This window comes from Lemur catta, chromosome 1, assembly GCF_020740605.2.
Source record: "Lemur catta isolate mLemCat1 chromosome 1, mLemCat1.pri, whole genome shotgun sequence".
Classification (NCBI taxonomy): Eukaryota; Metazoa; Chordata; class Mammalia; order Primates; family Lemuridae; genus Lemur; species Lemur catta.
The window spans coordinates 168849462-168861986 of NC_059128.1; the positions used below are offsets into that span (position 1 = coordinate 168849462).

The 12525-nt window shown below is 37.0% G+C and overlaps 1 protein-coding gene across 4 annotated transcripts in view; it reads left to right on the forward strand.

The window, feature by feature from the left end:
• PPP2R3A (protein phosphatase 2 regulatory subunit B''alpha) overlaps window positions 1-12525 on the forward strand; it is a 156373-nt gene that overhangs the window by 43227 nt on the left and 100621 nt on the right. Inside the window, exon 1 of one of the 4 annotated variants that reach the window (XM_045539109.1) lies at window positions 10098-10148. The exons of the other annotated variants lie outside the window; for them this stretch is intronic. Coding sequence (XP_045395065.1) covers window positions 10143-10148 — 6 coding nt within the window. The 5' untranslated portion in view covers window positions 10098-10142. Of the gene's footprint in view, window positions 1-10097; window positions 10149-12525 lie in introns of those variants that run through there. 4 annotated transcript variants of the gene reach the window in all.

Sequence of the window (12525 nt, forward strand, 5' to 3'; positions counted from 1 at the left end):
CTCCATGTTCTTACCGCTGCCCCATTGCCCCATCTGGAATACTTGGCTTATGAGTTCACTGAAGAAGGGGAAGAAAGCGGTGGTGCTTTTAACTTCCTGGTCCCAAACATGACACGCTTCATTTCTGCTCACAGTTCCAGTGATCCCAGCCTAAGATCTGAGAAAAACAGGGAAGCATATAGCATATTTGCTAAGCATTGTCTCTACCACCTGAATGTACTGTATGTGTCAACATGTATGAATTCACAGACATCAAGCCAAATCAACAAAAGCAAGTTGTAAAATAATGATATGAATTATTTTGAGATATGTACATTTGTACAAAAAGCATGAAGAAATACATGAAATATTATGTTCTTCATAGTGGTTAACTCTGGGGGAAAGAAGAGAGATGCAACTGAGGAAGGGTGTGCAAGAGGCTTCAGTAGTATTAGGAATATTCTATTTCATAATTTGGGTGATGAATCCATAAGTATTTTGTCATATTCTTTATGCCTTTTGAATATTCTCAAATATTACATAGTAAATTTCTTTTAAAAAACAAGATATTAGAGGTGGTACTCATGTGGCCAAGTTAAACAAGTTACATATTAGGCTTCTTCTTAAAAGTTCTCATTTGAGTAGGGAAAAAAATATATATGTTGTAATCAGATAAATTTTTCACTGGTACAGGTTGAGCATCCCTAATCCAAATATCCAAAATCCGAAGTGCTCCAAAATTTGAAACTTTTGAGCACCAACATGACACCACAAGTAGAAAATTCCACACCTGACCTCATGTGAATGGGTTACAGGTCAAAAGGCAGTCAAGACTTTGTTTCATACACAAAGTTATTAAAAATATTTTATAAAATTACTTTTAGGTTATGTGTATAAGGTATATATGAAACATAAATGAATTTTGTGTTTAGACTTGGGTCCCATCCCCAAGATCTCTCATAATGCATATGCAGATATTCCAAAATCTGAAACAATCTGAAATCTGAAACACTTCTGGTCCCAGGCATTTTGGATAAGGAATATTCAACCTGCATATGTTTTGAAGCTGCTGTTCTGCTGTGGACATTTTTAATTACTGGTGACACTATAGTTTAAAACAATACATACTTAAGTTTATTAAATGATGATTTGAGTCTGAATATCCTTAGATGTTAACTGAGCACTTCTGTGAAATCACTTTGTGACTTTGCTCATTTGTCGATTCACAAGTGGTAATATCTTTAGTTGACTTGGGTCAATGCTGGGGGAGAAACTGTGGGTATTAATTACAAAAATAAGAAAAAACTTCATATGGATTTTTTCCACATGGCATATTAACCATAAACAGGCAATACTGATGTGCTCAATGTTTTCTAAAGGAAAGAAAATACCTATATACAACCTCAGAATGATAATATCATGAGAGCTACTAGTTATTGTGAGCTAAGGCATGGTAAGACATTTAGAAGTATTATCTCACTATTTTTCCCACAGTAACCTGTCCGCTCATTAAAGAAAAAAAGTCCACTTTCTCTGATGACCTATTCCAATGCCTTACAACTATTATAACCCAAAATTCTTATTATAATACAGTGTTTTGTATTTTATTTAACCCTCTTCCCCCATTGTCTTCTGTGGGAAAAAGGAGGCCAATTTTTCTGAAAGAAATGGACCGTGGAAAGTAGAAAATGCACAAGCAACACCCCTCCTGTGCCAGCTAATAGCTCATGAGCAGTTCCCCTGTTGTCCCCCAGTCTAAGTACAGCTGCCTAAAAATGCTGCACTGGGCTGTAAACGTGCTTCCCAGTTTTTTTGACAAGTATGGATTGAAATGAAAATCTTATTAAATTACTGTTTCTTGCCATTCTTTTAAATAAGTTCCAATATTGTAGAATAAAACTGAATGAGACTTCTTCATGTTAAAAGTTGAAAAAGTAATTAACAGATAATTTAAAGAAATACATAAGGCTGAGTGTGGTGGCTTAGACCTATAATCTCAACACTTTGGGAGGTCTAGGCTGGAGAATTATTTGAGGCCAGGAGTTCAAAACCAGCCTGGACAAAATAGTAAGATTCTATCTCTACAAAAAAAAATTTTTTTAAATTAGCCTGTGTGGTGGCATGCACTGAGTCCCAGCTACTAGGGAGACTGAGGCAGGAAGATCACTTGAGCCCAGGAGTTTGAGGCTGCAGTGAGCTAGGATTGTACCACTTTAATCCAGCCTGGGTGACAGAATGATACCTTGTCTCAAGAAAAATAAAGGATAATATAAAAATGTTTAATTCATGAAGACACTTAATGCAAGAAGACAAACCATTCTTCCTTTACCCAGTTGCCTCCCTACTTGTCTTTTTTTTTTTTTTAAATCTTTGCTTCTCATTAAATATTTCAAGCCAGACATTGACAAACTTTTTCTGTGAAGGGCCACATAGTAAATTTTTTAGGGTTTGTTGGTCACAAAGTGTCTGTCACACAGTCTTCTTTGCCTTTTTTTTTTTTTTTTAAACAACACTTTAACAAGGTAAAACCATTCTTGGCTCCAAGATGTACAAAAACAGATGGCCAAATTTGGCCCACGTCCACCTCTGTTTTGAGCAAATGGAAAAGTATGGTGAATGAAACTTTTACCCACCACTTAGTTTTGTCAAATCTTAACATTTTGCCAGATTTGCTTCAGATCTTTGCTTTATCTAATATTTTCATTATTATCATTAAAAAAAAAAAACACCTCAGATATAGTTGAAATTCCTAAGGCATCCCACCCCAGTAACTCTCTCTCCCTTTTTCAGAAGTAACTACTATCCTGAAGTTGAGGTTTATCTCCTCCCGCAAGTTTTTATACAATATTGTTTTTCATGTTTTTATTATATAGAAAGAGTGAACAGAGAATAATAGGAAATAAAATAGAGAGGTAGGTTAGGACCAACTTATGAATGACATTGTATGCTATGATAAAGAGTTTGTTCTGGGGAAGTGGGGAGCCAAAGAAGGCTTTTAAGCAGAAGAGTCCCATAGGGATTTTTTTTTTTTAAGAATAACAAATTTTAACACATTAACTGCCATGTGAGTCATATTTAACTCACACTAGTTTGAGCTCCGAGGGCCTCGTGAACCATATGTAACTGCAGTTGGTTCATGAAAATCTTACTTGTTGATGTTCTTGTTGTTACAATTAATATTGACAGTTTAATTGCATATAACTCACACACAAAAAACAATAAAAAATAACTAAGTTTTTATTAAATTAGAAAGGATCGTTTTGTTTTCCAAGTTTTTATTCTATTTTCATAATAAAACACCATGGCCCCAAGGAAAATTTTTTTCTAGTGTGGCAGTCAATACGTCAAATTCTCTTCTTTTTTCGTTTTGGTAGGGTGTTTCTTTTACTTTTTGGACAGTTGAAAATTTACCTATCATTCAAAACATTTTAATTACAAGATTTATGTAAGAGGGCATATAGACTGTACTTTTTTTTTTTTTTTTTTTTGAGACAGAGTCTCACTTTGTTGCCCGGGCTAGAGTGAGTGCCGTGGCGTCAGCCTAACTCACAGCAACCTCCAACTCCTGGACTTAAGCGATCCTACTGCCTCAGCCTCCCAAGTAAGTGGGACTACAGGCATGTGCCACCATGCCCGGCTAATTTTTTCTATATATATTTTTAGTTGGCCAGATAATTTCTTTCTATTTTTAGTAAAGACGAGGTCTCGCTCAGGCTGGTCTCGAACTCCTGACCTCGAGCGATCCACCCGCCTCGGCCTCCCAGAGGGCTAGGATTACAGGCATGAGCCACCACGCCCGGCCTAGACTGTACTTTTAAATGATAGTGATTATCCTTTAAAAGAAAGATGGACTTGACAATATTATATGTCATTAATATTTTAATATGTATTTCAAAATAGTTTCCCAAGAGTGAGCAGTATTTGATGTTCATATATAAGTGAAATATAAACCTGAATTGGTAGAAGGAGCCAAGAGAAAATACCAGGAAGATACTGAGAGATTGATAAAGAAGATATTGGTCCTTATCAAGGGTCAGTAATTTGGGGCCCATGGGCCAAATCTAGCTTGCAGCCTATGCTTGTTAATAGTTTTATTGGACCATAGTCACATCCATTCATTTACATATGGTCTAGGGCTGCTTTTGTGCTCTACCTGCAAAGCTGAGTACATAGTTACAGCAGAGACCCTAAAGCCTGAGATATTTATTATCTGTCTATTTACAGAATAAGTTTGCTGACTCCCGGTCTACATAATATTTCATGGTAGATCAGCAAAGCAGACTTTTGGTAAGGTTCAGTGTGCTATTTTTTTTTTAAATACATTAGAAATCTTGGAAACATCATTAAATGTCAATAGCAAAAACTACCAATGTTTGATGATATTTAAGCAGTGTATCAGTGGGCATAGAAAAGTAAATAAGCCTAGGGTTTCTAAGTCCTTCATAATGGATTCTGACCATGGCCCTTTCTCCGCTCTCCTCCTCAGTAATGATTTCTCTCTGATATTTCCAGCTTCTTTCTCATCCTGTATCTTAAATTCACCTTTCTTTGCACATGAACTTTCTCACTGTGTCAAGTTATCTGTATCATTGGCTAGCAAATGAATCTTCAGAACATACCTTTTTCATGGAAGCCTCCATGTGACAGGAAACAACCCTATAGGTTCTAGTATAGCTGAGGTGTGTAGATGGGCCTAAAAGTGAGTTGGACAAGAATAGGAAGCTTGTGGAAGAGAGAAAGGGTGATTGTGGGTGAGAGCCCAAAGGGTTTGATAATTACAAATGAATGAATTACTGAGGACATGTTTTGACATGGGGGAAAAAGGAATAATTTTTAAAAAAAACTAAGAAACTATACGGTTTTGGTAATTCATGTGATAAATGATATTGTAATTCTGTATTACCACCAGCAGATGTTATTGCAGTCATTTTTGGTCTATTTTTAGCCTTAGGGGGCAATAGCATGTTAATGGTTATTCACAAGTTAAAATAATAAACCCCAACATCCCTTTAAAATTATTTATTTATACTTAATTTTACTAAGAGCAAAGCCAGGAAACAATTTCCATTACTACTTGCCTCAACTAAAAGAATGTAGGTTGGGGGGAGGATTCTTCAATGAAGGAGGAAGAATTTAAATACAGGGGAGGATTATATTTTTCAAAAACTATATGATAATATTTAAGTCTAGTGAAACCTTAGAAATTTCAACTAATTGGGAAAACACATCTAGATTAGTAGAAAGTACAAATTAAAATCTTAATGTTTTGAAAGAATAGCTGTATTTTAAGATTAAAGAGTAAAACTAGTATCAACATATTGCCAAGTGTGGACCTCAGCTGGACCTGTTTCAATAATGTGGTAAAGATCATTTATAGTTAACACATTATTCATTGTTATACAGAATGGAGGTTGCTAAAATGCTTATTTTGTTTCTAAACAGAATAGTTTCTAAATAGTTGAAGCATTCATAACTGCACTTCTATGCAGAGCTTACAGTGGGAGACAAAGATGAATCAGACATAGAACAAGCCTTTGTGGAGCCCACAGTTTGAATAAGAGACAGGAGCTACTTACTTTGATACAAAGTAGAAAATAATGGATTCTATGAGAGAAATGTAAATGAAGTGCTGCAATAGCTTAGGGGAGGGAGAGATACATCCCAGCTTGTGGAATTCAAGGAAGTTTCTCTGGAGGAGATAGCATTTGGATATGGATACCTTGCTGTTATCCAATTAATTTACTTAAGGAGCTAGCTGTTCTGTTGGCTTTAACACAGTGTTAATGATACTGAGGTTAAAGGTTTATTTCTCACAGTGGCTTGTACCATTTCCATTCCGTTCCAAGGCTCTGTGGCACACTTTTCAATACAACTCTTGCCACAGTTCTTGTGAGTTTTCAGTAGATGAGGTATCCAATACGGGAGCATCTCAGTTCCTTGATCCCCTCTTCTCCAGTGAGCTTGGCCTCTGCCCTTCTCCCTTCATTCATTGGCCCTATGTTTATGTCAGTGATTTTAAAAATATAATTCCCAACTAACAGCATAAGCATTACCTGGGAGCTTGATAGAAATGCATATTCTCATGCCTCAGCCCAGACTTAGTAAATCAGAAACTCTGGGGGGAGGCCCAGCAATTTGTGGTTTAACAAGCATTGCTGGTGATTCTGATGCATGATCATCTTTGGAGAACCACTGCCACAGTCCATCCTTAAAATGACTCCCTTGGATATATCCTCAGCTTCTTTTCCTTGCCCTCATTTCATGGTATACACCTGGAAAACCCTACTTCAGATTAAATTGTGTTTTCTGCCTACTCTGAGCTTTTATTTGTGCAGCTGTACTTGGCTAGAGAGGTTCACACAACCATGCTGAGTGGTCTTGCTTTAAATTCATGACCACCAGCCTCCAGTGGGCTCCACCCACCAAGGAAGACACTAGGGCAAGGTATTTTATAGTACCAGGCCACTATGCATTCATTTAACATGGTAATGTCAGTGAAATGGAAACCCTTCATTTCTTCTTTCTCTGGCTAACACATTTATAGGCCAAAAATGAATTCTTATGCTCTATGTAATGAGCAATCTCTCATTGAAGTAATTCCTCAAGGAGAGACGGAAGAAAAACAGACAAAGAAGGACAGAGAACTCCAGAAACTTAGAAATTCTAGGCATCCGAGAATTATTATGCCTAATAATTTAAGGCTGTTAATTCTCTCTCCCTCCCCCAGATCCTGGAAGAACATCTACTCCAAGTATTAGGAACACTGAAAAGCAAAAATATTAGATTTGTGGGTTCTTCTTGTTACTAGTCAAGGAATGTGTTCCCATCATGTGGAGGCAACTGAAACGAGAGACAAAAATGTTTATTAGGTCTCCTCTGTCACACACATGCCTTCGTACTTTGCTGCCACCAGTGAAGTTAAGACTAGGGAATTAGGCTGGGAACAAAGAAACCACAGTTAACCACCACTACCTGGCCTCCTTCCTCTGCCCCAGTGCTTTGTTTTTTAAGAACAAAATAACATTAATAACATAGAATAAGCCATTAATTCAACAAACGAAAAATACCAAATTAGATCATAAAAGAAGGGTATCAAATTTTAGGCTTAACAACTAATTATAATAGCTTATAACCAGTTCCCTCTGTTAAAGCCTGTTTACAGTGATATTTTGTTTGTTTTGTTTTTTTGAGAGAGGGTCTTTATCACCCAGGCTGGAGTGCAGTGGCGTGATCATAGCTCACTGCAGCCTCAAATTGCTGTTTGTGCTCAAGGGATCTTCCTGCCTTAGCCTCCCAAGTAGCTAGGACTACAAGCATGTGCCACTATGCCCAGCTAATTTTATCTTTTGTAGAGATAGTGTCTCACTATGTTGCCCAGCTGGTCACGAACCCCTGGCCTCAAGCAGTCCTCCCACCTCAGCCTTCCAAAGTGCCGGGATTACAGATATGGGCTACCACATCAAGCCCATAGTGATTTTTTAAACAAAGTTTGTGATTCCAAATTGTTACCTTTTTTAACTACTCAGCCAGTTAGAATCACAAGGTGAGAAAGCTTGTTAAGATTGAGATATATTTCACTTATAAAATTCACACTTTTTTTTTTTTTTTTTTTTTTTTGAGACAGAGTCTCACTCTGTTGCCCAGGCTAGAGTGAGTGCCATGGCATCAGCCTAGCTCACAGCAACCTCAGACTCCTGGGCTTAAGCGATCCTACTGCCTCAGCCTCCCGAGTAGCTGGGACTACAGGCATGAGCCACCATGCCCGGCTAATTTTTTTTGTATATATATTTTTAGTTGGCCAGATAATTTCTTTCTAGTTTTAGTAGAGACGGGGTCTCACTCTTGCTCAGGCTGGTCTCGAACTCCTGACCTCGAGCGATCCACCCGCCTCGGCCTCCCAGAGCTAGGATTACAGGCGTGAGCCACCGCGCCCGGCCAAAATTCACACTTTTAAAGTACACAATTCAGTAGTTTTATTATATTAACAAGGTTGTGCAACCATCAGCACTATCTAATTCTAGAACATTTTCATCACCCCAAAAGGAAACCCATAATCATTAGCAGTCATTCTCATTCCACCTGCTCCTAGCCTTTGGGAACCATACTGTGCTTTCTGTCCCTATAGATTTGCCTATTCTGGACATTTCATGTAAATGGAATCATATGTGACACTTTATGGCTTCTTTCACTTAGCATAATGTTTTCAAGGTTCAGCATGTTGTAGCATGTATCATTACTGCATTCCTTTTTATGATTCAGTAATATTCCATTATTTAGAATAGCACAATTTGCTCATCCTTTCATTTTATCATTATGTGGACATTTGGGTTGTTTCCACTTTTTGGCTATTATCAATAATACAGCTATGAACATTCATATATACATTTTTGTGTGGACCGAGGCTTTTTGATTTAGCATTTTTAGATTTTTTAAAACAGCAACCTTTTGTTAATCAGAAATATCCTCCTGATGTACCAGAACCTCCTCTTTAATATGTAACTTTTTTCCTGTAGCATCTTCTGAGCAAAATCGTTTGGTGTCAGTTCAGAGTAAGGCTCTGCTGTCTTTCTGGACCTGCTTCTAACATTCACCTCAGTACAGGTCCTCACATAGTTGAGCTGATTTTTCTAGCCCTTCTGTGCTATATGTTTGTGTTACTCAGATTTTTACAGCTTTGCTACCTGGATTATCCCAATGGCCCTTCCCAACTGTAAGGCCTTAGCTGATGCCATCATCTCAGTCTCCATAACCATGTTCATCTGAGGCTGGTGACTGACTTTACGTGTTGGTGTATAAAAAAGGGTTAGACTTATTTTGGCACAACACATTGCATATACAATACTAAATGTATAGCAGTTATAAACAAGTGAGAATAAGAGATTTACTTCTTCAGGCAAATGTTCAAAATCATTTTCTCTATGCTGTGTAATCAACCCATTTTTTCTCAAAACAGCCCATAGAGCTGATTCTCTAGAAAAAGCAAATTAGTATTTTATGTCACTGTTGTCTTTGTTTTCAAACGGGAAAGAACAGGGAATTATAAGAGGATTCAGAAAGTTCTAAAAATATTCACCCTGAGTTTCAAACTAAGCTTCAAAGAATGAATTCTATGTGTTGGGTCTCACAGTTTATTCTCCTCTGTCTTCTTCCCAGTCTCACCTTCCATCAGGGTACAGGCTCATTCTAAACTTATTCCTCAGTTCTGTAGGTCCTTTTATGATATGATAAGGGAGCATCTTTTCTTTCTTGAGATATTTCAGGCTATCCTAAAAAAAATTCTTTGGTTTTTAGGGTTCTCGCAGAATACAGCCTCTCTTGCATATATATAACTCTGCCAGGGAACCTATAAAGCCTATACCTAGCAACCCATGCCCACTGGTTCTCTTTGAGAAAGATTATCTCCCTTGCCCAAGCATACTTGTTCTGGAGGAAGATATATGGATTGGTAAAGCAGGGAAGATGCTACAGGCAGCTGGATCTCAAGGTTACAACTGGTAAATCCCAGTCAATTCCACAACAAAGAGCACCAGTCTTTTGCATCCTCTAGTCAAGCTCTCTTATCATTATTGTCCTAAAGACTCAAATTGAGTACGTGGTCCATCTAGGACTACTTGTGTCTTCAGACAGGGTATGTTCATGAGTGATCTGCAGGCAAAGAAGAGATAGAGGTAGCTTTGCAGGAAGCACCTACTGGTGATCAGCTATCTTGTTAAGATTGACTTCATTATATGCTGCAGAGGGCAGAAAGAAAGTTCTCATGGTTTATTCCAAAAAGACATTGGGAAGACCCTTACCATTGTCTCTTTCCTTTGTAACTGCCCACAGCTCCTAATTTTCCATATTCTCAAACTGAAGTTATAAATTATGTGTTTATGTTTTTCTGTTCTTCCTCATTCTGGTTTGTCCCTCCAGGGAAAACCTGTCACCCAAAAATAGCTTCTCTCTTACAACACCCAGCCCCATGGATTGTACTTTGCCTTCTGATTAAAGCAGAGAGAGAAGAGAGTAGATCACAGAATATGTTTTTATTTATAGTGAAATTCCCCTATGTTTGATCTTTTCCCAGTAAAGAAGAGGTCACTCTAAAAACCATGTTCTTTGGTGCTATGTTCCAGTTGTCATAATCTCCTTGAAACTAGCATTCTCAGATCCTTTCCAGAACCATGCAGGTATACTTCCATTCAAACACAAGTAAGTAAATAAAAAGCAAATAAACCAATCTCATGTTAGTCTTCTTCTGTCAATAACTCATTGCCACAGACCAGTTCTTTTCTAAGCCCTTTAGGGGTCCTGGTCTTTTTTCTCCTCTGAAGTTTTTGGAGAACAGTTTGATAAATCAAAACTTAGAGCTTATTTCTTCATCAAAAGACATGGAGAAATGTTTTCTTGCTTAAGAGTATAATAGCAGAGCAGGCTTTTAACCACTGTTCTGACTTTGAAACTTCAGAGACTTACAAGAAGTAAATAAAATGAAATTATTTCTTGTCCTTTGCTCCAAACCAACTAGAAGGTGTACTAGAAGGTGCCATGAGGAAAAGAAGAAGCCACTTCTTTATAATCTCTCTATCCTCACACCCAGCAAAGTGTCTGGCACATAATAAGCGACCACAAAAACATTCATTGATAAATTGAATGACTGTAAAATTTACCTTGCCCTCAAGAGTTTAGACACTATTGGAAAATAATTATCAGATTATAAAATATTACAGTAGAAGCTCTTACCTGAACATAATTGACTTTGATAGTTAAGGAGTCATAAACTATATGTGTGTATGCTATAAAATGTGTATCATAAACATTTTATTTTAACTTAAAACATTAGTTTATTCAGATATCTTTTGATATAGGGCCAGTCTTTGAGAATGAGTCTCATAATTGTAGTTCTGTGACATCTTTCTTTAATAAATCATATTCATAATACATTTGTTGACTGATTTCCAGTTTTAGTTTCTTTAAAGTGGAGTGGGAACTTAGTAATGAAGCAATTTGAATGTAGAAAACTTCTAGATTTTAATGATTTTTCTATTTTATTCCACCCATGCCTAATTTTACAGCAGTTTTTTTTAGTAGTTTACTAAAACTTAGGATTCTTTTTAAATTTTAGGAACAACTTTTCTCTTCTACACTAATATTTCATTAGTTTGTATGATAGGTAATTGAACTGAATAATTACTGTAAAAAGTACAACCAGCATAAAGAAATTGGCAACAAACACAACTGACTCTTAGCATACAACTCAAATACTGAGATAAGAAATATGAGAGCATAACCAAAAATAAACTATTAGCCATGAATCAGTGTGTGATGGACATTGGTTGCTCTGTTTCACAGGAGAAATGGAGAGCATTGGCTGATCCAGAGCATGAGTTAAGTGGAAGTCATTTATGAGAGATTCTATAACATTTCACTAAGTGTCGTATATATAGAGTTAAGAATTACAGTAAGGGAACTTAAATAATCATGAAGCTTTCATGAAATAGTTAAAATTTGAGTTGGACTTTGAATGAAGATCAGAATATGTATAATTTGAGGAAAGGAAGATTCTCAGGAAGGGGATGAAAATTCACCCACCAGAAGCCACAGGTTGGTGTTGTGAAGAAGAGGGAGGAAATACAACTTAATGTGAGGTTTAATTGAATTGGCATTAAATCATAAGTCTAAAGACCTAGTTGCATTCATAACAAACTTTTTTGACATTTTAATTTGGAGATAAATAATGAGGGAGAAAGAATATACTAGGCAGGAGTATTCAGGAAAAAATATGGAAAACTACCTAGCTCAAGGGGTTAACGTGTAAGCCCAGTGAGAGAGAGAATTGGGAAAATAAGGGCAGGCCCAGGTTCAAGTATAAGACCAGTGGTTTTCAATTGTAATCCTTTTTTAATCAGGTAAGATTTTTGTGTGAACAGAAGAGCCACAGCTTTTTTTTTTTTTTTTTTTGAGACAGAGTCTCGCTTTGTTGCCCAGGCTAGAGTGAGTGCCATGGCGTCAGCCTAGCTCACAGCAACCTCAAACTCCTGGGCTTAAGCGATCCTACTGCCTCAGCCTCCCGAGTAGCTGGGACTACAGGCATGCGCCACCATGCCCAGCTAATTTTTTTCTATATATATATTTTACTTGGCCAGATAATTTCTTTCTATTTTTAGTAGAGACGGGGTCTCGCTCTTGCTCAGGCTGGTCTCGAACTCCTGAGCTCAAGCAATCCACCTGCCTCGGCCTCCCAGAGTGCTAGGATTACAGGCATGAGCCACCGCGCCTGGCTCACAGCTTTTTAAAAAAATTTTTTACACACTGGTTTAAACATATAAACCCAGTGAACACGTTATAAAGAGTTGTCAGAATATCTTGAAATCAGCGGAAAAAAGCTGACTTAAGTTGTAGGAAACAATGGAAAACCAAAGAATTGAATTCCTGATAAATTAGACAAAGGTTCAGTAAAAGAGAGTTATAAGCTATTTTTTGTTTTGGTTTTTTTATATTTGGTTTACATTTTCTAGAAGTAGAAAATAAATAATAATGATATGATTGAAAATAAATTTTGAAATC